This window comes from Phytophthora cinnamomi (genome assembly GCF_018691715.1).
Source record: "Phytophthora cinnamomi strain GKB4 chromosome Unknown Contig102, whole genome shotgun sequence".
Classification (NCBI taxonomy): domain Eukaryota; phylum Oomycota; class Peronosporomycetes; order Peronosporales; family Peronosporaceae; genus Phytophthora; species Phytophthora cinnamomi.
The window spans coordinates 329,896-353,214 of NW_027151035.1; the positions used below are offsets into that span (position 1 = coordinate 329,896).

Here is a 23,319-nt window from a genome sequence, read left to right on the forward strand (position 1 = left end):
CGGTGCCCCTCTTCCCTGGTTTGGGTTGAGTCCGTGACCCGGGCTGCTGTCGCACGCACTGATCCTTTGACTCGAGCTCAGCTTCTCGTTGCACTCGTCGTAGCTCCAGGGCCACATCCGACTCGTGGACTGGGAGAACAGTGCCCTGCCCAAGTTCCCCATGAGCCAAATGCCGGGCCACGTCGGGTAGAAGGCGTTGTTCTTGACGCGGTTCTTCTCGTTGCCCATGTCCGGGTTGCTGGACGTCAGCGTGGCCGGCAGTTGGGCCACGGCCTCCATTCTCCCTCCTTGGAAGCAGAACTTGTTCCACGACTGCACCATGCCCGACCGGTAGTACATGCTGTGCGTCTCGAAGCCCGCCGGGTTGGCGTACGTGTTCCAGACCGTGTACGAGATGTTCTCCTCCTCCATGACCTTTATCCTGAAGACGCCGCGGCCGTCCGACTCGGTGATGGTCTCCGTCATGTTGACGCTGTAGTACTCGAGCGCCGAGTTGACGCCGTCGGGCATCTCCAACGCCGTCCACAGGTGGTCGTGGCCTGGCGAGAAGTTGCGCCCGGCGACGTTGAACTCGTCGCTCATGACCAGCGTCCAATTCTGGCCGCGCGACGACGTGATGCTGTAGGCCGACTCGGGCGTGTCCGAGTCCACCCACGGACCGAGTCCCGAGCGAGACGTGATCAGCGAGTCCGCGCGCTCGGCCGAGGCCATTCCCGCGACCAGCGCCAACACCACCAGCCCTGACTGCATCTTTGGTGCTGTAGGACTATCGGAGACGCTGGAAACTGGAGAATGGTGAAGCCACGCGGGACGCGCTCGAACGGCAAAAGGTCGCTCGCTCGCTAGCGAGCGTAACGGAAGCACATCGCACGTAGGAGAGACTGTCCTCATTCGCGCCGGTGGGTGTGCCTCAGCGCCTGAGATAGGTATTACAGCGAGCGCTCTGGGTGCACTGAGATGTTCGTGACACTATGTAGCAGCACCACGTCTTGGCCTTCATTTACTAGTATCTACGCAGCAGCTTGTTCATCATGTCCAGCTTTGCAGTGCTCTCTCAATTTTTGGGGAGGCAGTTAGTGGCGGTGGTTCCGGTTCATGGCGCCGGGGCATTCGCAACGACGCGAACGCCACCGCCGAAATCGTGCGCCACCATTCGGGTGGATTCTCGGGCCCTGAGCTCTCTGCACCGCAGAGCCTGCTCTTCTTCTCGAAAGGATCAGGTGTCTGAGTTGTCGTGGGTGTCAAGAGCGACTGCATGTTACACGTACAACTAAGCCACCTTCGCTGCGCATGCGGATCACCGCCAACTTCTGTTGAAAATGCTGCCGGCGCAGAAGTGCACGCAGGCACCATAAGCGCTACGCCTGCAAGCGTCGAACGCCCGTGGCGACCAGAACGACCATCGAGGCCTGAATTTAGGCCGAGCAAAGATAGCTAGCTCCACGTCGAGCGTTGCACGCGTCAAGCCAGACAACGCCTTCGAGTGCACGAGTGCACGTTAGCAGCCAAACCGTGTCGGCGGCTTTCATGCATCGCAATGGATGAACGACCGCACCCGTCGACTCCGCGGTTTGCTCGAGGTTACACGCAGCCGCAGCCGCGAGTGACGGCGCCGTACACGGAGCTCGACATCTTCCCAGCCCTGTCAACGCGCTGGAATGGAGCCAACCAGCTCACCCGGAACACTTCACGTCGTCGTCGCGGTCTCGCCACGCTCCCGTTCGCCTTCACGATGCCGTCCGAAGTTGAAGACTCATCGGCCTTCGCACTAACGTCGCCTGCAGGATCGGCTTCGAACTTCCTGGACGCCCTGCGCGGTCGAACGCTGCTGGACTTGTCCTGCATGAGGGAGTTCTCGCTGCTCCGGACCAAGCCCATGCCGGAGCGGAACCTTTCACGCTTGTCCGTCAGCTCCGCTTACAATATGCACACGGAACAACTGCACCTTCAACACCTCGCCAAGCCCCCTCAAAATGCTGGAAAGGATGATAGCTCCCGCCGACCGTCTCCAGTGAGAGAAGAAGCTTCGGAGCTCCGTTCCCGAGTTGCCCACGTGCACAGGAAGATTTTGCAGACGGCGGGAGACAAGGCGGGGCGAGTTAACAACAACAACACATCTCGTGCTGCCCCACGAGCATTCATCGCCGCTCCACCAGCAGCTAAAGCCTCAATCACGTTTCGTCAGCAGCAGCAGCAGAAAGATCGACCGGTTCAACGTCCCCGAACAGAGCCACCTTCAACCAGCACAACCCTCTCAGTGGCTGAGCAGCATGGATTCCTCCAGGAGCAGGACTTGGCAGCGCTCATGTCGGCGACAGGTTACTCCCGCGCAGAACTGTTCGCTCGATGGGCTCGGTTCAAGGCGTTGTGCTCCATGGCCAAGAACCCCCATGGTGTAGATAAGCACACACTTCGCCACGGCGTACCGCAGCTGTCAGTTGAAGACCAGTTCTTCGTTGATCGAGCCTTTGATGTGCTTGACAAAGACGGATCTGGAGCGCTGGACTGGCCCGAGTTCATCGCTGCACTAAGTGCCCTTGAAAAAGGTGACGCCTCTCGCCGCGTCGACTTCCTCTTCCATGCCTACGACCTCAACGGAGACGGATTCATTCAGCGACACGAAGTACGGTTGTTCTTCTTGGCCAGCCTTCTCGTTCCCCAGACTCCCCAAGCGCTGGAGGTCGCCCGGCATGTCGTTGACAAGATCTTTATCTCCCTTGGCCGAGAACAGTACGACTCGATTCGGATTGAAGACGCAATGGCCTATCTGCACGAGCACCCGGCCACTGACGCGTACAGCTTATTGGGACGTACAATGGTCTCCACTCCGCCGTCGACACCCCTCCCAACTGCTAGACGCTCCTCGGTACAAACCAAACCTCTTGAGGAGAACGACGTCAAAAATTCAGGTGAGGAAGAATATCAGAGTCCGCTAGACTAAACAAGGTAATAGTGCCACTGGTGTGACTTTCAACGAAGCATGTTCCCATAAGTTAGCTCTCAATCGTCAAGCTCCGAGGTCGAGGACAAAACGTTTCGTCGTGGTGCCGCCATTGGCTGTGTCAAATACACGTAGTTTAGTTGAAGGTTGCAGGGGATAACATCACAATAATTTGTTACCTGGCGAAACATGTTGGCTGCCTCCTCTTCCTGCTTTTGGCGCCTCGCGCTGGACGATTCCTCATCGTCTTCGTGTCCGTACCGCTGGATCTTGCGAAAGTTCCGCCCGGAAGCGAAATAGGGATCCCGTGAACGCGGCGGTGACCGCGTCTTCACCTCCCACACTGGTTGTTTCACCTTCGGCGACGAACGTTGGCGCACATGCGCCTTGGGTGAGATTGTTTCAGGAGCACGCTCATTGTCGCTACCGTTCTGGAACTTGAAAGCTACGTGTTTCCGGTGAGGACTCGCCTTTATAGGCGAGACCACCGGTATCAACGGCAACCGATAATCACGAGTCGATTTTTCCTTGCTGTCTTGTACCAGTGCACCTTTCGAAGGTGGTGCAGCAAAAGATGGAGGGCCAGAAGTCCGGACGGGAGAAAATGGCACCTGTCCACCATTATTCACCTCGTGCTCCCCCTGATCATCCACGCCGTCGAAAGCTGTCTGGAAATCATAACACGATGGATCAGCCCTCAGTATCGAATTAAGAAGTCATGATGCCCACCACCTACGCTGTAATTGTGGAGCTGGAGTCGTGACTTGCGACTTGGGTTTCTTCGAGGGCCGCGCTTGTCAACACCCCTGACAACAGCACTCACGCCTATGGCCAGACGCGACGAGTCTAGTTGTGGTAAGTGAGCCAGTGTGGAGGCTGTTTGAATGGGGCGCCCAGGCGTCTCGGGTGGCGGCGTCGGGGCTACTACAGACGCTCGGGGTCGCTTGATAGGCGAGCACATAGCGGCCGAAAGTCGATCTTGCTCCTCTCGCACATGCGCGTTGCCGTCAGAGACAGTAAATGGCAGCGTGTCCCGCTCCAGTTCAAATTTGCTGCGTACAAAATTCCCCCGTCCTCGATGCTGTGCTGCACCCGCTGGATCATTTTGCTGCGGTCGAGTAGGTGACAGAGCTCCCGAACGACCATCGGATGTGACTCCCATTGTAACTATTGAGTTGGCCGCTACGTAGGCTTGGAATTGTTGGTGATCCGCCTGCGAGGGGCACACAGTCCCATCACTGTCGCATCCAACGAACGGTCCACTAAGACTCATCGAGGCGATGAGTGTCGTGGATGTTCGACGCTGAGCACGCTCTGCTTCGCGCTCTAGTTGCGCTAACAAGTCGTTCCGCCGCGCCAATTCCAGAGCCGAAAGCTGTCTGGGTGTCCCAAGCGAGAATATGTTGGAGAGAGTCGCAGCATCAGGCATTCCGTCGCTCTCCGCAAACGCCTCGGTCGCGGTGGTCTGTATGGATAACCCTAGGGATTTTCTCTCGGTTGAAGTGCTATGTGTCAGTGACGCTTGTTTGTCGCCTGCAAGGTGAAATTCCATGTCAGCTTCAGCGGTGATAGTCATCACTCCGTCAGATCCAGATTCGTCTGCAGAGGGAACGACGAGCTTATGGCGCACGGTCTTCCATCGACTTCCTTGCCGAGGGGGTGGGGCCATCATCAAAAGCACTTTGCGCGACATGGCACGCTGGGACGGGTTTGCAGCGCTTAGAGCTGCTTTCGTGCCGACTTGGCCAGGAGCACGACGGTCCATTTCAATGGCTCGAGGAGCAACTTCCTCCAAGTAACTACTCAATAGTTCTTGCTCGGGGCCCACCTCAGGTTGGTCAGGCGCTTCCATGGTGTGCTTCAAGATGTCGGAGAAGTTGACTTTGCTGAAAGGAACCTCAGTTTGGAAGATGCGTGACCGCGGTGTAGATTCACTGTCAGCCTTGACTTTCGATTCGCTGACACGGAACTGTGAACCCCGTTGAGAGCGAGTTCGATGTCCACGCTTGTTCTCTTCCTCTTCCTCCTCTGCAGTCAGCAACGCTTTCTGCACGAATTGTTGGAGATGCAGTAGAGCCACACGCGCTCGAGAATGCATCTTCTTCTCCAGCGACTCTCGATTTACGGCCATCACGAATTGTATCGTACTTGGCACTGCGCTCACGAGGCCTTTTGCAAGCAGTTCTTGCAGGAACGCGGATATGTGCTCGACAGAGACACACCATTCACCCACGTTGATCCCGTCAGTACTTCCAATGCCCATAAGTTTGCGCTTGCCACTCAATGACAGGATCGCCTCCGACAATGCGAAGTGCTGCAGCTCCAGATCAGCACGATCGGCACGGTTTTCGAGGAAGTTGTTTAAGCGTCGCAGGAACATCAACGGCGGAGGAGGTGGGGGTAGTGATGACCCCCATGCCGAACGATTTTGAGACCTTGGACTCGGCGCCCATTTACTCTGTTGCTTGAGCACCTGCTGCCTTCCGCTCGATTCGTGTTGAGTGGTCCCAGGTATTCGGTCAAGAGAGTCCGCCGGCTCAAATGAACTCATGTCAACGCTTTCGAACGCTTGGGCGCACATTTGTCGCGCCGACGTCGCGAAAAGAGACGCATTCTCAGAGCGCACTTGCATCTCCTGGAAAATCGCGGCCAGTAGATCTTCCACGAGAAACACGCAGGTCCCCTCGGCTTCGTCAATCGAAGCACGATAGCAGTTCAACTCCTCACGCCATTTACTTTCCTCTTCGTTGTCCTCGTCCAGCGAAGTGCCATCAGCACCAACACCTTCACCCTCAGCAGTTAAATCGTCGCTGCTCATGCTTCTGCGACGCACCGTAGCGCTCTGACCACGAGCAGGTTCAAACTCTCAAAAAGACCTGACAGCTCTCACGCCCATGATGCTAATAAAACACGTGCGAAACGCTTTAGACTAAAGCTGGCCAGTGACCCAAACAGCGACCTGGGCACGATTTCTTGAATTGATCCCAGTCCCTCCCGCGCCTTCGACTGCTGAAACATATTCACACACACAAAACATCCCTTTCTCAGTGTTGTCTATTGAGTAGCCTTATACCTTGGGAGTATTCTCATAGTTGGGCAAGCAAGGTCTGGCCCTGATCATCCAACCGCCGGCTTTACAGTGATGTTTCCGTCGGCGATCGCTCTGTTTCTGCTGTAGGAGAAGAAAGCGGTGTCGTCTTCGATTTCGGTCGGCGTTGATAAAACAGCATGTACGCCTCGCATGTGAGTACTTGCTCGAAAGACACACGCTTGACGACGGTGTCCGAGACATAGTACCAAGTCCGCGTTGGCCCCTCGTTGTTTTTCGGCGTTAAAACTTCGGGCGCCGAAGTTGCTCCTTCCTCTGAGATGAGGCGACTGCGTGATCGAAGTAGGAGAGCTTCACGCCGACGAGAGCGACTCACATACGCGACATAGTGGCCCGACCGCTTGTTGCCCATGTGGACAACGACCGCAATAAGTTCGTAACATAGCGAGTGGTTCTTCGCGTCGCCACCGCCTTGGCGAAGCGTCTCGCTCACATAAGACGTCATATCCAGCTTCTCGTCGAAAGCGATGTGTTGCGTTATCTTCCGAGAGCGTGCCAGACGCTTAATATGCACCACGAGTACGCGGGGTAGAGCCGACACGAACATTTGCATGGATGCATCGCGCAATACGATCTCCATCTCTGGTTCAGCATTCGCCCCGAGGCGCTTCTTTCGGATAAACCGACCAGCAGCGCTGCGTACCTTTGGCTGCCGCGAGCACTTTTCGCAGTCGTAGCCATTGTTGGCTTCCACGAGCAACTGAGTCTCGGTCACGAAATTGTCGAGGCAGTCCGTAGTCGTCAACTCGTGGTGGCGTCCATCTGGCACGGATACGCTAAGATGGAAGGCGTCCTCCACGATTTCAGTCCGATTTCCGCACCCTTCGCAGGTAACCGCAGTGGTGAGGGCACCGCCGAACAAGTTGCGCGTAAAATTGAGCCTTGAGTACATTTTTCGCTTTTCTGCCCTGGCATGCAGCACTGCCGACTGCCTTGACGAAAGTGTAGCACGCGTCGTTTCGACCTTGGAGGCATCCAGCATCATATCCTCCTCGTTGAGATTTAGTCGCTTTGCCAACAAGTGCTGCACCTCTTTTACCGTTGCGCTCTTGGGCACCTGCATCGAGATCGTCTCTCCTGTCTCTGTCTTCACAAAAATCTGCTTCGTTTCCTCCTGCTCCGAGTTATCGACGTCACTCTCGCTGCCTTCCTCTTCCGTGTCCTGCTCGCCTTCTTCTGTCATTTCACTGTCCGTAGCGTCCTCTTCAGGCCACGTTCCATTTCCACGAGAAGGGTCGTCCCCGTCGTCATCCGGTAAATCCGATGAATTCGCCGTGCTGACACTGCTGGTGACACTGTCCTTCGTGCACGATTCAGCAGCACTATCCGTAGGCTCATCAGCCGGCGGCACAGGTGGATCCATCTCCTCGTCCACAGCCCAAAGGAAGCTGGTGAAGAGCTCATGAGCGTCCTGCTGGTAGTGTCCACGAAACTGCGAGAACTTGGTGCGCATCTCCTTGAGCAGCGGCGCCACGGTTAGCACCGACGACGAGCTCGACCGCGAGCGCCCGCTCTTGGAGCTTTTACCCCGTTTATCCGACGGAGACTCTCCCGCCAGCGCTTTCCGCGCGCGCTTCTTCACCGTCTCGTGCAGCATCCTGCAGCAAAAAACCACCGCACCACCACAACAAAAACGTCAAAAAATCAGCAGCAGCAGCAACAACAACAACAACAAAAAACAACAAAAATGCACAGCTCCACCGCACGTGAAGGTCTTGGTGATGGGCGCGTTGGAGGTCTCGAGCACCTCTTCAATGTGCGTGTGCTCCGGGAAGTAGTGCGTGGCCGTGAGCAGCGCCTGCATGGACGCGTTGAAGTAGCACGTGTTGCCCAAGTTGGTGAAGCCCAGCACCGTGTTGGGCGGCTCGCGCTCGCCGCCCTCGTCCGCGCCGGGGATGCTGATGGCCTGCACGGGCTCGCGCCTGTGCGTGGGCGTCTTGAGCAAGCGGCGGCGCGCCTTGTCGTCCCTGGCCTTGGTGCGCAGCGGCATGTGCAGCAGCGCGTTGGCGTTCCCGCTGTCCTCGGCGGCGTCGCGGGGCTTGGTCTCGAGCGCGAGCGCGCCGCGCGGCACGGGCGGCGTCTCCGCGTGCGCCTCGAGCGCCAGCAGGTCGCGCGCCGAGCCGTTGGGCGTGGCGATGGGCGACACGGCGGCGCGCAGCGTGTGGCGCAGCTGGCGGCGCTTCTTGGCCGCGATCTCGTCCAGCGCGGCGCAGAAGTCCAGGCGCGCGGCCTCCACCTTGGCGCGCGCGCCCTCGGGGATCTCCAGCGCGCAGGGCTCGCACCAGAACGTGCGGGCGGCCAGCTGCAGCCCCACGAAGTGCTTCGGGTGCGCCTGCACGTGCAGACTGAAGTGGCCGTCGCTGAAGCAGCCCACGAAGCCGCAGCTCACGCACAGCAGCAGGTCCGTGGCCTGCGCGCAGTCCTCCCAGCTGCGCAGCGCCGCGTCCTCGGCGGAAGGAGCAGAGGAAGAGGATGGAGAAGACGGAGAAGATGGAGATGAAGAGGACGATTGGCTGCGGCGGCGCGAGGCGGCCAGCGACGCGCGCGAGGGCGCCGCGCAGCCGTCGCACAGCAGCTGCGCGCGCTTCTTGAGCTCGCGGCGGAAGTCGGCCAGGCGCACGGCCTGCCCCACGTGGCGACAGCTCTTGTCGCCCGCCATGACGGCGCCCGGAGCTTTGGGGCTGCAGGAGGTGATGGCGACTGCGCGAACTGCGCGGTGGAATAGACCTGCGATGTGGCATGAACTGCGCGCCTGCATATGCTCAAAGGGAACGGCGTACCGAGAAGGTGGTACACTAACTTCAACTTGGTGGCGCGTGAAAAATGGATTCGACTGGACACTGCATCGCCGATAGGAAGGAGGCCGACTCGCGAGTGCTTTTACTGTGGCGGAGAGGGCGTCGCCAGCCAGAGCGCTCGGGTCTGCGGCCACTTGTCCCGGAAGCTGTGCTTGGTGACGGTGGCGCCCGCCTCGTGACAAGAGCACGCGCTCTCGTCGAACGCGGGTGGTGGCTACAGAACTGCACCATGTGCTCCTCCGGGCTCTCCCTGCATCATCGACAGGGCGACCCCGTCCAAGTCCTCGACAAGACGAGAGCCGATGCCTGGGCCGCGACGGGCGTGACGACCGACCTGCAGGCCGTCGGTGTAAAATGGTCAGGTGCAGTTTCTCCCGAAGCTGCCCCGAAGCTGCCGCTGAAAGCACGGCTGCGACGCTGGCGCCGCTTTCAAAGAAGACGATAGGCCCCAAGGTGCGGCTCAAGAACACCCAGGCAGATGACCAACTGAGCCAAGTCAGCGCAGAGCTTGTCTGTGTTGGTGCTGGTGGCTGGATGAGTCAAGCCTGCGGCCTGAATAGTAATCTCCACCACTCTGGAGACGGTCGTTGCAGTTGCAGCAGCGACCTTATTGCTGCTGGAATGGTTGCTTGTGTCGAGTTGCTGGAGCTGGAGCTGCTCTGCTTAGCCTTCATCTCGTCAGTGTAAGTCTGATGATGCCGATGGCTGTCACGGCGGCAGCCTTGAATACTGGCAATGCTCCCAGATAATTCACCCTGCGTTTGGAACACGCGGTAGTCGCATCGTGAAGGCAGGGATCCTGCACCAGGAAGCAAGCATCCCCCGGACCCTATCGCCAGGACAGTGTCCAACAAGTCTTGCTCCGTCGTGTACGACGTGCAGTCCACTGCAGAATCACGAAGATCTATGTTACGGCGGTAAAGCAAGGCATGGGCAGGATTTTTTTTCTTTCTCATCAATGGTCGTGGCGACCAGGCTTCTTCTCAGTTTTAATCTAGCGTAAGTCGAGTGGTGCTCGCCTGCCAGGTTATACCGGCGATAACGTCGCGGGGTGCTGCCCCGGGAGTTCTGTGGCGCGCAGCACAATCCACCACCGCCAAATGCATACTCGCGTTCGTGCTGCGCACGCCATCTCCAGAGTGGTCGGCAGACGCGGGGCTTGGCAAGACGAGGCACCTCGTTCATACCATCGACACACTTTTTGACGTTGCACGCTACATGCAGCGCGGCTAAAAGCGACCGAGCACCCAGGCTAGTGATCACCGCCCAATTCACCGTGCAGACAGATGACTAGCAAACGGCTTCAACGTCCGACCGGGATTTCCATTTGCTCTTAACGATGGTTGGGGTAGGCTGCGTCGTTGACACACAGGGGAAACCAAAATTGGCCTGCTCTCCTAAGCTCGTGAGGATAAGACCGCGGTCGTCTTCACTTGGATTACATGTACGTCCACGTAGCAAACGCCTTGTGGGTGGGTACCTTGCTGATTCCAACCTCGCCGGAACTTCCGGCTGAAGAGCCCCGCTAGAGCCTCGACGACGAACATGATCTATTATAGTCGTGAGGAGCACGTACCGCAGCAATCATCGGATGGCAGTCCCCGTAGGCAACAGCAAACAAGTTTTTGTTGTTGTTGTCGTTGAGGCACGCAGCCTCGAGGCAAAGCTCTCGAGTCGACCGTGTCCGGTGTTGCCAGGGCATCCTGGTGAGCTTCACCCGCTTCACCCGCTCAGCCTCCGTCAGCCAATCCGCTCGCAGTTTTCTCCGCTAATAACACAGTTCTCTAAACTTCTCGCGCGGTGATTGGCCGCCGAAGCGGCGCCACGCCAGCGATCTTACCGCTGGGTATCAGAGCCCACCAAAACCCGCGCCGCATGCTGCCACAGTATACAAACCATCAGTGATTGCGGCGACTGGTGACGCATAAGAAGGAGAAGGACAAGATCCTTTTCTGCGACACGAGAGGCAAAAAAGAAGAAAAACAGGCCCAAGCGTCGCCGCGGACGCCATTCGCGGTTCCCCCACTCAAGCCCCAGCCTGATAACCAGCCCGCAGCTCATCATGCCCGCCAAGGACTGCGGCGAGAAGCCCGCGCCCGCGGACAGCAAGGCGCGCGACGCCGCCGACAACGGCCTGGCCGACGACGACCTGGCCGCCAAGAAGAAGCGCCTCAAGACGCAGCGCTCGGACCGCAAGGGCGTCGCCCTGTCGGACTCGGAGGAGGACGAGACGGAGGAGGAGGACGCGCCGTCCTCCGCCAGCGACAGCGACGCCGACGACCGCGAGTACTCGGTGGACTTTGGCGCCATCACGGCGAGGCTGGGCGGCGCCGCCAGCACGCACCGCCGCTCCGTCGTGTCGTCCTTCGTGCCGCCGCCCAACGAGCAGTGGACGCCGCCCGTGAACCCCAAGAGCGCGCAGGACGCCGAGGCCATCCGGCGCTCTGTGCGCCGCAACCTGCTGTTCGCCAACATCCCGGAGGACACGCTGCAGGTGCTGGTGGACGCCATGAAGTACGTGGCCGTGGACGCCGACGTGGACGTCGTGACGCAGGGCGACGTCGGCGGCGACCGGTTCTTCATCCTGGACAGCGGCGTGTGCGACGTGCTCGTGAACGACCGCGTCGTGGGCGACGTGTGCGCCACGTCGCCCCGCAACTTCTTCGGCGAGCTGGCGCTGCTCTACGACTCGCCGCGCGCCGCCACCGTGCGCGCCAAGACACCCGTCGAGTGCTGGTCGCTCGACCGCGTCACGTTCAAGCGCGTGCTCATGGCCACCACCATGCAGCAACGCGCGCTCTACCTGGACTTCCTGGGCCAGGTGCCCATCTTCTCGACGCTCTCGAGCTACGAGAAGATGACAGTGGCCGACGCCTTGCGCGTACAGTTCGTCGAGTCCGGAGACACCATCCTCACCGAGGGCTCCAGGGGCGACGACTTCTATATTATTGCGGACGGCGAGGTCAAGTGCACGCGCGGGGGCGAGGAGGTCTCCGCACGGCTCGGCGCCGGCGACTTCTTCGGAGAGCTCGCGCTCATCCACGACGACGTGCGCCAGGCCACCGTCACCGCCATGCGCAAGACCAAGCTGCTTGTGCTGGACCGAGCCACTTTCAAGCGCTTGCTGGGCCCCATGCAGGAGCATCTGCGCAAACGCGCCGACCTCTACGAGCTCTACATGAACGCACCCAGGATCTCCGAGCACAACTGAGCCCGCAGCCCGGCAACTCTATAAGCAGTAAGTAGATATTGTAGATACGCATGCCAGCCCGCTTTTGCCGCTTGGTACTACTACGGTGTGCAGCCCCATTGAAGCTCCACAAAGAGCAGCCAGGCCCACCTCCATGCGAAGCCGCCGGAAGCTTTCTACCCCCCTCAATTATATATAAAAGCGCGTTCTGTATCAATTGGACTTCAACGTCATGCTCCACCTTGAAGATCGAAGGAGGATAAGAATCGGCGACGGAATCTGAATTTGCATCGTCAGCCCCTCGATCTTATCTTCCGATAGTCGACGGAAGCAACTCCACGCCTGCACTATAACTGAACACCACGGATCTGACAATTCAAAGCAATTCCAACTTCATTTTATTCCCTTACTAACAGACTTCGCCTCGTGCGCACTAACTAACTGTCAGTAGATACACTCACCAGGACAACTTGCCGGGCAGGTACTTGTCGATGATCAACTGGTAGTACGGCCACAGCTTCTCCACGTCCGGACGCACGTCCGCCTTCGTGTACAGATCGAACTTGTTGAACTCGAGCACCCAGTCCAGCAGCTCGTCGTCCTCCTCGCTCATGAGGTGCGCGTACTCCTTCTTGTTGTGCCACGGGTAGCACGAGTGGTAGCGGATCATGGCGAGGCCCTCGTCCGGGATCGTGGTCTCGTTGAACTTGAGCATCTGGTACAGGTACTCGTCGTGGCCCCAAGCGAACTTGAGGTTCTTGAAGCCGCAGTGCGGCTCGTACATGCCGCTCTCCGTGTTGTAGCGCGGGTCGCTCATGTCCGGGTTGGTGGCGTTGTACTCCGGGAAGACGACCGAGTCGGGGATCTTGCAGCCCACGACCCACGTGTCGCCGCCCAGCGCCCACTGGTCTCCGTCGGCGGTGCCCTCCTGGCCGTCCTCGGCGTGGCCCCAGAGGTACTGGATCTTGCCCATGTCGTGCAGCAGACCCACGAGCTGGAACCAGTCCGGGTGGCCGGCGGCGCGGATGCCCTCGGCGGTCTGCAGCATGTGCTCGAGGTTGGGCAGCGACGAGTCCGGGTCGGACGAGTCCACGTAGCCCTTGAGCGCCGTGAAGGCCTCCCAGATGGTCATCTTGGTGTTGGCGAAGGAGCCGTACTTGGCCTGCATCTTCTCCTGGAAGGCCACGGTCTGGTTCTTCCGCATGAGCGCGTAGTGGCGCGACACGAGCGCATGGCGGTCCGAGTCCTTGTAGTTGCGGAACTCCTCCTCGGCCTTGCCGGCGGAGACCTTGCCGGTGACCTCGAGCGTGGGCTTGGCGACGGCGACCGTGTCTCCAGCCATGGCGATTGTGGTGGTGGTGGTGTTGAGAGTGGGTGGGTGGGTGTGGAGTGCGAGGCACGGGGCTGAATATGGAATGAGCTGGCGGTGGAAAGCGTATCATGTACGGAGGTTGGTGCATTCTAACTTTGGTGTGTGTGTGTGTTCCCAGTTTGGAGAGGCGGTTGCAGTGTTCAGTTTGTCTGCCGGTCGGCTGTTGCAGTGCAACGGACGTTGAGTCAAATCTTCTGGCGGTGCGACTCCTTTTGCGCCAATGGTGGCGCGTTTAACAAGAATGGGTGTGCGATGACTGGCTGAAAAGAGCCGACGGGCAGGTCTATGCAAGATGAGTGAGTTCACTTCGTCGTTTTGCCTTGCGATTTCTGAAGTGCTCAAGGGGTGTTAACTCTTTTATTCCGCGCATGTCCTACGACGCGTGCGTGTACACCAAGATGCAATTGGTGAATGAAGCTCGCGTGTGCGCGTCAAGAAGAAGACGAGGGGTTGAAGCTTTCCGCTACAGCTTCATGTGATATTCAGTAGTTCAACAGTAGGTTCGCCATGTATTTGCTAATGGTGGAGAAGAAGGAGGGAGACAAAACATGCCAACGAGCATCCCATGCAGCCACCGGCAGCCTTGCGCTAGACCGCCGGACGATTGTGTGGTGGTTGCACTTGCGTCGCGGCAAAGACAAGCACCACAGTGTTTAACTGCGTCGTTTCGCTATTGAGTTTCGAGTTTCGCGAGGTTTTTACCTGCATCTGCGGGCGGAGGGGGGCGAGTTTGCCGCTGCGTGCGCCGCAAGTCCGCTTCCATTAGGCTTCTCGACGATCTGTCTTGCGCAGCATTGGCCAGCGCCCGTGGCCGGTCTTTCACGCGATGTGTGTTTGAAGTTGGCGCTGCGGATCAACCAATTCTCTCTCGACACTGTGTCGGACAACCTTCGCCATCAATGCGAGCGCCCAAGGCGGGCGGGCCCTTCGATGAGTGCGAGTAGTGTCGACTTCGCCACCGTTTCGCGATCCCCGATCACCAAGGCTTGCACTGCACCCCACGGCCTTGCGCTTCCGCTCGTCGCCGCACACTTGCTAATCGCTGGTGGTCAAAACAGAAGATGGCTACACTATACTTCAACGACACACCACCGCTGACCAAGTTTGACAAAGCTGCACTGCAAACTCAGTGTTCCCAACCTTCCCGAGGTGCAGAGCAGAGCGATCTCAACTTGAAATTCTCAAGTAGCGCCAGGCATGACGACAAGCGAGTCGAAAGGATCCCGGCTGTCATGGTTCATAGACTTCAATGACTCATCAATCGACCCTCGGAATTGTCTTCAGACGACATGCGAGCCTGCCAACCAACATGAACGCACCACCTGCACCTTCGCTTACATGAACCATGCAGCCCCATGACAGCTCATTCCCCATTCGGCCCCGTGCCTCGCACTCCACACCCACCCACCCACTCTCAACACCACCACCACCACAATCGCCATGGCTGGAGACACGGTCGCCGTCGCCAAGCCCACGCTCGAGGTCACCGGCAAGGTCTCCGCCGGCAAGGCCGAGGAGGAGTTCCGCAACTACAAGGACTCGGACCGCCACGCGCTCGTGTCGCGCCACTACGCGCTCATGCGGAAGAACCAGACCGTGGCCTTCCAGGAGAAGATGCAGGCCAAGTACGGCTCCTTCGCCAACACCAAGATGACCATCTGGGAGGCCTTCACGGCGCTCAAGGGCTACGTGGACTCGTCCGACCCGGACTCGTCGCTGCCCAACCTCGAGCACATGCTGCAGACCGCCGAGGGCATCCGCGCCGCCGGCCACCCGGACTGGTTCCAGCTCGTGGGTCTGCTGCACGACATGGGCAAGATCCAGTACCTCTGGGGCCACGCCGAGGACGGCCAGGAGGGCACCGCCGACGGAGACCAGTGGGCGCTGGGCGGCGACACGTGGGTCGTGGGCTGCAAGATCCCCGACTCGGTCGTCTTCCCGGAGTACAACGCCACCAACCCGGACATGAGCGACCCGCGCTACAACACGGAGAGCGGCATGTACGAGCCGCACTGCGGCTTCAAGAACCTCAAGTTCGCTTGGGGCCACGACGAGTACCTGTACCAGATGCTCAAGTTCAACGAGACCACGATCCCGGACGAGGGCCTCGCCATGATCCGCTACCACTCGTGCTACCCGTGGCACAACAAGAAGGAGTACGCGCACCTCATGAGCGAGGAGGACGACGAGCTGCTGGACTGGGTGCTCGAGTTCAACAAGTTCGATCTGTACACGAAGGCGGACGTGCGTCCGGACGTGGAGAAGCTGTGGCCGTACTACCAGTCGATCATCGACAAGTACCTTCCCGGCAAGCTCTGCTGGTAGGACGGAAGCACTATTAACGCTTTCTCAAAATTTGTGGGGTGGGCTGGTGTTCCCAGCATGAGCAGGAGAGCGCAATTTATGTTTGTTTTTAGTTTCTGAAATTAACGCGTGAGTTTGGAGATTTCATGATAAACGTGCTGCTGCTCTCGCCGCAGTCCCAATGTGCTTACGACTGGCACAATTGAGGAAACGCCTTGCACTGAAACACGTGGAAGATTTCTGAAGCGACCACCCGAACTCCTTCAGATATGGGCTGTACTTTCAATCGAGCCACGTGCACGCCACTACTTCTATTTCGTAGGAGCGAGGAAGTAGCTGTTCAGCTTAACTGCTCTCTCGAACGCTGCTGCGCAGGCTGAGCCCTTCATTCGGATGCGAAGCCGTTGCGATACACCGAGTCTGTTTATTCTGGTCTCGTCGGGGACAGGCACCACACATGAGTGCACGACGGATGCCAGCACACTGCAATTCCTCCGTGTTAGTCAACACTCATCCCGAAATGCGGCTCAACAACAAGATGTACTGCACGGCACTGCTGCTTTTCATCGGCCGTATTTTGTCTGAGCAAGCCCGTGCCACCAGCATCGGCCTGGCAGACAGCGTCGACAGCGCGTCCTCTCCCTACCTCAGAGGCCAACATCTAGCACCACTGACGCTCGACATCGACACCATCCTGCGCAACAAAATCTTCCTCTAAAGCCTAATCATTCAACTTAAGAGCGTGAAAGCACGACCTCAAAGAATCAAATGAACCGGCCCAGGACGGGCTGCGGTCCTATTACGATACTCAACTACTTCTCCCCTGTCCTCTAGGTCTGCTTGTTGGCAGTCGCTTCGCGACGCGCCGCGTCCTGCAGCAGCTCGGTGTCCACTTCTCCCGCCGGGATCTGCACGTAGCGGATGGAGCTGCCGCGGATGAAGCAGTTCTTCATGTTCATCTAAAAAGCAACGTATCGGTTAGAGAGTGTTAAACGAGCGGTTAGAGAACGATTATCTTGGTGATTGTATAGTACCAGCTGCGGGAACTTGTCGCCCTCAACCACCGACACGTTGAGCAGCTTAATGTTGAGATACTGGTCCACTGAATCGAGCACGCCCATGAGCGCCACGTCGTTCTTGAGCTCCACGGCCACCTCCTTGCCGACCAGCGTCTTGAAGAACGAGTAGAAAAGCTGCGGGTATACAGGGGTTATACGCAGGGTGGCAAGGGTCAGTTAAGGAGCTCATACACGCGGCAAGAGGCGGCGACACCTTCGCACCATTTTCCTGTCTTGCGGCTCGAGCAATGATGCTTGGTTTTATATCGGACACATTTTGGCCAATGGTCAAAAGGCAGAACGCATGTGATTGGATGAAAAGAAAGTATACACTGTATACGCTGGACACACAATGTAGCCATGTGACAAAATGTTGCAATCCTGGTATTGCGTGAAGCACTCGGCATCAACATCTTCCTCGAGATCGGTGATCACGGAGGTTTTGGGAGGTCTATGGACGCTTGCAGCGAAACCAACCGGTAACTTTGATACTTTAACCATGAGCTCGGGTCTGTTTATCCGCTTGCTTGTTGCGTAAGTGTACAACATGGCGTCTGTAATTGCTTTAATTAACGACGATCACTTGATACGCGCCTGCATTCTCTCGTAGAGTGCTTGCGCTCTTCGAGCTGGTCCTTTGGAAGGACTCCTTTCGCCCGAACTTGACTCGAGGTCACTCATTCCCCAATTTCCCCCACCAACACCAAATCAACCAACTTCCACCCATCGCATCGCCGCGATGTCTACCATCCCCTCGACGTTCAAGGCTTTCGAGTTTGCCAGTTACGGCGACGTGCTCAAGGAAGCCAAGTTGAACACGGAGGTCGCGCAGAAGTTGCTGGAGCCCACTCAGGTTCGCGTCAAGGTGGTGAGCGCCGCGATCAACCCCCTCGACTACAAGTTGCTCTTGTTCGGTGCTGCCTTCCTGCCGACGGCGCCGACTGCGGAGAACCCGTTCCGCATGGGTTTCGACACTGCCGGCGTTATTGCTGAGATTGGCTGTGGTGACGTCCGCGGTTTCAAGGTGGGCGACGCGGTGTACGGCACCCCCGACATCACTGCCGGTGGGAGCTTCGGCGAATACTTTGCCATCGAAGCGAAGTACTTGGCGCACAAGCCAGGCAACTTGACGTTCAATGAGGCTGCTGGTGTGCCAATGGCAGGACTGACCAGCTACCAGGCGCTTAAAAAAATCGGAAAACTCGAGGCTGGACAGCGCGTGCTCATTCTGGGAGGCAGCAGTGCAACTGGTCAATTCGGGATCCAGATCGCCAAGGCTATTGGCGCGGAAGTTATCACGACGGCCAGCCCTCGCAACACGGACTTGGTAACGTCTCTAGGAGCAAACCAGGTCATCGACTACACGTCCGAGAAGTGGAGCGCCGTCCTTGCTCAGCACTCGGTGGACTTGATCTACGACTGCGGCATGGAGCCCGAGTCGTGGACCACGGGCGCGCAAACGCTTCTGAAGCAGAACACGGGCAAGTTTGTGACGATTGGCATGGGACCGAAGCCGGTGGAGTCCGCCATTGGCGCCACTTTCCACCAACTTTTCTTGCGCCCGACTCCGGAAGATCTGCAGGGACTTACGAACCTGGTCGAGGCTGGCAAGGTCAAGCCAACCATCGACTCCGTCCACCCGCTCAAGAACGTGTTGGACGCCATCAAACTGCAGATGTCGAACCGCGCCCAGGGCAAGATCATCATCGAAATCGCCAGCGAGTAAGAAGTATGGCAGGTCGATGCATCAGCTACACTAACACGCAATACAGAATCCAACCACAGTTTTAGTGAACTGTGAGCTGAAAACCTACAATAGCACTTATTTGGATGTATAGTAGCAGGAACAGCGGCGCTGTCGAAGCCATCGGCCAAAGTGCAATATGACGACCATCGAAATCGCTGTTTTACACTTCAACGATCGCTGACCACACTGCTTCAAGCACTGCTTGGATCAGTAATAATACCGCGTGTTCCAGGCCTGCAGTGGCCACGAGTGGGTTTGCACCACAGCTTTTTACAGCTTGCCATGGACACATGAGAGCTTGGTAACCACAGAGACTGCCATTTTGCCGAGCCGTAGCGCCAGAAATCACGTGGCATCGAGAACTTCACAGCCAAAAATGCCGGTGCGCAGATGGCGGGAGCCAACCACGAACATTTGTCGGCGGCGTCATGCCCGCAGTTGGAAATGACAGCAACTTCAACAAGGCACTGCAGAACCGCCGGGAGAATCTGAAGTTCCGTCAGACGTCGGCGATTGGCCAGAATACCCTGTTTAACCTCCGTCGATTGGCTAAAACCTCACATTATCAGAAACCAGCGCTACGCTGGACAAGTTGCGTCCTCTCTGGGTTGGCAACAACAGGCAACACGGTTCGCCGTGAGAAGCTACACCACCCGACCGCCATCCTTCAGCCTTCGACGACAGCCACTTCTGAATTGGCGCCTTCCTCTCCCTTCGAGTGAGCAGCAGGTTCCGACCCGACTGACCATCACTCCTGCGACTTGCTGTTGCCTTTATCAACGTCACTTCCCATTCCGCCTGTTCGTGCGCACACGCACCCCCAAGAGGCAAAGACCGAGAGAGGAAGGCGCGGCACTAGACCCACAGCCAGCCAGCCATGGCGGAAGCGCACCAAGCCACCGGCGTCTTCGACGAGCACAAGCGCGGCGTGGAGCTGCTGTACTCGGACGAGGGCATCCGCGTGTCCTTCACCATCCCGCCGCCGCACGAGCTGCGCCGCAGCGTCGTGCGCGAGCTCTTCCACCTGCAGCGCGCGCTCAAGCGCGGCGTGTACCCGGCGCCGCCGCTGCTGGCCATCCTGACGGTTGTAGCCATTTCGGTGATCGTCGTGGTGTCCCCCACCGAATCGTGGTGGCGAAGTGGACCCATTTCGGTGGTCGTGTGGCATGTGGGCAACTTCTTGATGCCGTACTGGCACCTGCTGCCCAACTCGGTGTACGTGGCGTACCTGGCGGCCTGGGCGGCCTTCCTGGGGCTGCTGCTGCTCATGGCCGTGCAGAGGCTGTTCCTCCGCCTGCTGCTGAGCTACAGGGGCTGGCTGTACCTCGCCCCGAGGCAGAAGAGCAGCGTCGTCGTGGCCTGGGCCGCGCTGCTCAAGGTGTTCGGCGGGCGCAACCCGCTCACGTACTCGTTCCAGGACGCGCTGCCTCGGCTGCCGCTGCCGGCGCTCAAGGACACGGTGCAGAGGTACCTCAAGTCGGTGCACCCGCTGCTGACCCCCAAGGAGTTCGAGGAGGTGCAGCGCGTGGCCGACGAGTTCGTGCACAAGGAGGGCCCGAAGCTCCAGTTCTACCTGTACCTCAAGAGCTGGTGGTCGTCCAACTACGTGACGGACTGGTGGGAGAAGTACGTGTACCTCAAGGGCCGCTCGTCGCTCATGATCAACAGCAACTACTACGCGCTGCCAGGAGCCAATTTGGACTTCAGTCTCACCAAGAAGCCCGTCGCTCTGGCCGCTGCGCTCGTGCATGAGTTCCTGCTGTTCAAGCAGGACCTGGACAGGGAGCAGCTCCCCCCGCAGCTCATCCGCGGCATTGTCCCGCTCTGCATGAGTCAGTACCAGAGGATCTTCTCGTGCACTCGCGTCCCAGGACGCGAGACCGACACGCTCAAGCTGTACCACCACAAGTCCAAGCACATTGCCGTGTTCTGCAACGGCCGCGTGTTCAAGATGCCGCTGTTCGAGAAGGGTCAGTATGGTAAGCTGCTGACAAAGTTTGAGATCCAGCGCCAGTTTGAGTGGATTGAGGCAACGGCCTCAGCGATGGGAGCTTCGACAAACGCCGAGCAGAATCTTGCTGCGCTTACAGCTGCAGGGCGTATTGAGTGGGCCGAGAACCACGAACAGTTCTTCTCGAGCGGTATCAACAAGCGCTCGCTGGAGGTTATCGAGTCGGCTGTATTTGTCGTGATACTACAGAACGACGCGGCCAAGGACTGGACCTCAATGGGCAAGGACCTCATCCACGGCAACGGTGGCAACCGTTGGTTTGACAAGTCGTTCAATCTCGTCATCTACAAGAATAGTGTTGCTGGTATCAATGCGGAGCATGCCTGGGCCGATGCCCCAGTGATGGCGCATGCGTGGGAGCAGGTGTACACCAAACAGTGCTACACCAAACCGTACGATGCGAATGGAGACACGCTGGTACAGTCGGAAAGCGAGCGTACGTCGAAGCTACCGCCGTGCAGAGTCCTCCAATGGGATTTTTCATCAGGCCTGGACAATGCTGTGCTGAAGTCGCTCGCAGACGCTGAGAAAGCAATTGCGGACTTTGATCTCAAGGTCATTTCCCACACGGACTACGGCAAGGGATTGATCAAGAAGTTCCGCGTTAGTCCTGATGCTTTCCTTCAGATGGCTCTGCAGCTCGCGTATTACCGCAACTCGGGCACTATTACGCAGACGTACGAGTCCAGCATGACTCGCTTGTACCGTGATGGCCGCACCGAAACTGTTCGACCTGTGACCGACGAGTCCAAGGCTTTTGTGCTTGGTATGGTGGATCCCAAGCTTTCGGACGCCGAGAAGTTGAAGCTGCTTCAGCGTGCTTGCGATGTGCACCAAGACAGCTACCGAAACGCCATGAGCGGCAAAGGCATCGATCGCCACCTCTTCACACTCTACTGCGTGTCGGTGGGTTTCGGTATTGAATCGCCGTTCCTGAACAACGCGCTCAGCCGTCCGTGGCGTTTGTCGACGAGCCAGCAGCCCCAACAGCAGACCGACAATTGGCGGCTCGTGGAGAAGGCTCTGGAGGGGTCGAAGTTCTCGATCGACGATGCACGTTGCCCCGGCGGAGGCTTCGGACCTGTGGCGGAGGACGGCTACGGAGTCAGCTACATGGTTGCGGGGGAGGATATGCTCGGCTTCCACATATCCAGCAAGAAGTCGTGCCCGTCGACCAGCTCGGACAAATTCGCAGGCGATATTGAGCAGGCACTGGCCGATCTCAAGGCACTGTGGCACCCGAAGGAGTAAGCGAATCCTAGGTCAGAGCGAGCCTGCACTTGTTGGACGGTTTGTGTGTCCAGCCAATTCAAAAGTAATACAGCACATTACATGTTTCATGAGTTGCAGGATCAACACCGGATATCCTTGTTTTTCAAACATTTTCATGGGACTTATTGATCATCAATAAGTGTGTATGGATATCACCTTATATGTAAGCACATTACATGTAATGTAATGTTACATGTTTCATGAGTTCACCCAATTGCAGGATCAACAACGGATATCCTTGCTTTTCAAACATTTTCATGCTACTTATTGCTCATCAACGAAGTGTACACTGCAACTTGGGCGCATGCTACTGGTGCGACCAGGTACTTACTCCTTGGCAATCTCAATGATGATCTTGCCCTGGGCACGGCCGCTCATCTGATGCTTGATAGCGTCGAGCAGCTTGTCGAAGGGGTACACCGAGTCAATTGTAGTTTTCAGTTGGTCGGCAGCGATGAGCTTGCGGAGACCCTCAAGGTCCTCAGCGATCGGGTGGCAATAGTACTGGATGAGCGTAGCGCCGATGGGCGACTCGGCTTGGTTTTCAACGATACCGATGGTCAGGAACTTGCCCGTGTTCATCTTGAGGATCTTCTGGGCGTCGGTGGACCAGGACTCCGACTCCACAGCGCAGTCGTAGATAACATCGATCGTGTTCGAAGCGATGACGTCCACCCACTTCTGCGCGGTGTAGTCGATCACCTGGTCAGCTCCGAGTGACTTGACCAATTCAGTGTTGCGGGGACTGGCGGTCGCGATCACCTCGGCACCGAAAGCCTTGGCGATCTGGATGCCGAACTGGCCGGTGGCACCTCCGCCGCCCAGAACCAGCACGCGCTGTCCAGCCTCGATCTTGGCGCGGTTGATAAGACCCTGGTAGCTGGCGAGACCGGCGATCGACACACCCGCAGCTTCATTAAACGTCACGTTGTTCGGCTTGAGCGCCAGATGGTCAGCCTCAAGCGCAACATACTCGGCAAAGCTGCCCATGCCGGCCATGTCAGCAGAGCCGAAGACAGCGTCTCCGACCTTGAAACCACGGACGTCGCCGCTGCCAACCTCCACTACAATGCCAGACACATCGAAGCCCATGCGAAGCGGTTTCTCAGCGGTGGGCCCGACCGCAATGGCCATAGCTCCGAAGTAGTGCAGCTTGTAGTCCAGGGGGTTCACAGCCGCGCTGAACACCTTGACGCGAACCTCGTTGGGTCCCAGCGGTTTCTGCGGCACCTGCGTGTTCAGCTTGGTCTCCGTGATCGCGTCGCTGTAGTTGGCGAACTCGTACGCCTGGAACGTTGAGGGGATGCTGGTGCTGGCCATGGTTACTTGCTTGGTGGTGACTTGTGGTCGAGGGGAAGTTTTGTGGAATGAGTACACGTATCCCCGGGATCAATTCCAGGAACCGAAAGCTGTTTCCGACCTAGAGAGGTCTGACGTCAGCAATGAGCATAGCAACTTGAAGAGCATGCGCTCTGTCGAGAGAATGAAGGTGCAGTGGAGTCAACGCCTAGCAAAAG

At 58.0% G+C, this 23,319-nt stretch overlaps 10 protein-coding genes across 12 annotated transcripts; 5 read left to right on the forward strand and 5 right to left on the reverse strand.

Moving 5' to 3' along the window:
- Positions 1 to 1,537: 1,537 nt before the first annotated feature.
- Positions 1,538 to 2,941, forward strand: IUM83_07897 (Calcineurin B protein 10; the record flags this gene model as incomplete). The annotated part of the gene is made up of 1 exon (XM_067932229.1): positions 1,538 to 2,941. The coding sequence occupies one exon, from the start codon at positions 1,538 to 1,540 to the stop codon at positions 2,939 to 2,941; it is 1,404 nt and encodes a 467-aa protein (XP_067782979.1).
- A 3,134-nt stretch (positions 2,942 to 6,075) lies between these two features.
- On the reverse strand, positions 6,076 to 8,808 carry IUM83_07898 (Ubiquitin-specific protease; the record flags this gene model as incomplete). Its single annotated transcript, XM_067932230.1, has 2 exons — positions 6,076 to 7,648; positions 7,757 to 8,808. 2 exons carry the CDS (start codon positions 8,806 to 8,808, stop codon positions 6,076 to 6,078), a joined length of 2,625 nt encoding a protein of 874 aa, XP_067782992.1.
- Positions 8,809 to 10,910: 2,102 nt separating this feature from the next.
- Positions 10,911 to 12,059, forward strand: IUM83_07899 (cAMP-dependent protein kinase regulatory subunit; the record flags this gene model as incomplete). The annotated part of the gene is made up of 1 exon (XM_067932231.1): positions 10,911 to 12,059. One exon carries the CDS (start codon positions 10,911 to 10,913, stop codon positions 12,057 to 12,059), a length of 1,149 nt encoding a protein of 382 aa, XP_067782993.1.
- Positions 12,060 to 12,431: 372 nt separating this feature from the next.
- On the reverse strand, positions 12,432 to 13,380 carry IUM83_07900 (Inositol oxygenase; the record flags this gene model as incomplete). 2 transcript variants are annotated; one of them, XM_067932232.1, is made up of 2 exons in its annotated part: positions 12,432 to 12,447; positions 12,524 to 13,380. In XM_067932232.1, 2 exons carry the CDS (start codon positions 13,378 to 13,380, stop codon positions 12,432 to 12,434), a joined length of 873 nt encoding a protein of 290 aa, XP_067783171.1. The 2 variants fall into 2 exon arrangements, with proteins under 2 accessions (XP_067783171.1, XP_067783170.1); XM_067932233.1 differs by lacking the exon at positions 12,432 to 12,447 and having other exon boundaries at positions 12,496 to 13,380.
- Positions 13,381 to 14,850: 1,470 nt separating this feature from the next.
- On the forward strand, positions 14,851 to 15,864 carry IUM83_07901 (Inositol oxygenase; the record flags this gene model as incomplete). Of its 2 annotated transcripts, XM_067932235.1 has the most annotated exons (2): positions 14,851 to 15,707; positions 15,849 to 15,864. In XM_067932235.1, 2 exons carry the CDS (start codon positions 14,851 to 14,853, stop codon positions 15,862 to 15,864), a joined length of 873 nt encoding a protein of 290 aa, XP_067783173.1. The 2 variants fall into 2 exon arrangements, with proteins under 2 accessions (XP_067783173.1, XP_067783172.1); XM_067932234.1 differs by lacking the exon at positions 15,849 to 15,864 and having other exon boundaries at positions 14,851 to 15,735.
- A 161-nt stretch (positions 15,865 to 16,025) lies between these two features.
- IUM83_07902 (uncharacterized protein) lies at positions 16,026 to 16,407 on the reverse strand (the record flags this gene model as incomplete). The annotated part of the gene is made up of 2 exons (XM_067932236.1): positions 16,026 to 16,197; positions 16,361 to 16,407. The coding sequence occupies 2 exons, from the start codon at positions 16,405 to 16,407 to the stop codon at positions 16,026 to 16,028; spliced, it is 219 nt and encodes a 72-aa protein (XP_067783168.1).
- Positions 16,408 to 16,544: 137 nt separating this feature from the next.
- Positions 16,545 to 16,997, reverse strand: IUM83_07903 (U6 snRNA-associated Sm-like protein LSm2; the record flags this gene model as incomplete). The annotated part of the gene is made up of 3 exons (XM_067932237.1): positions 16,545 to 16,673; positions 16,749 to 16,907; positions 16,995 to 16,997. The coding sequence occupies 3 exons, from the start codon at positions 16,995 to 16,997 to the stop codon at positions 16,545 to 16,547; spliced, it is 291 nt and encodes a 96-aa protein (XP_067783169.1).
- Positions 16,998 to 17,511: 514 nt separating this feature from the next.
- On the forward strand, positions 17,512 to 18,498 carry IUM83_07904 (alcohol dehydrogenase; the record flags this gene model as incomplete). The annotated part of the gene is made up of 1 exon (XM_067932238.1): positions 17,512 to 18,498. One exon carries the CDS (start codon positions 17,512 to 17,514, stop codon positions 18,496 to 18,498), a length of 987 nt encoding a protein of 328 aa, XP_067783166.1.
- An 898-nt stretch (positions 18,499 to 19,396) lies between these two features.
- IUM83_07905 (Choline/Carnitine O-acyltransferase) lies at positions 19,397 to 21,389 on the forward strand (the record flags this gene model as incomplete). Its single annotated transcript, XM_067932239.1, has 2 exons — positions 19,397 to 21,296; positions 21,373 to 21,389. 2 exons carry the CDS (start codon positions 19,397 to 19,399, stop codon positions 21,387 to 21,389), a joined length of 1,917 nt encoding a protein of 638 aa, XP_067783167.1.
- A 740-nt stretch (positions 21,390 to 22,129) lies between these two features.
- On the reverse strand, positions 22,130 to 23,122 carry IUM83_07906 (alcohol dehydrogenase; the record flags this gene model as incomplete). Its single annotated transcript, XM_067932240.1, has 1 exon — positions 22,130 to 23,122. The coding sequence occupies one exon, from the start codon at positions 23,120 to 23,122 to the stop codon at positions 22,130 to 22,132; it is 993 nt and encodes a 330-aa protein (XP_067783164.1).
- Positions 23,123 to 23,319: the final 197 nt, after the last annotated feature.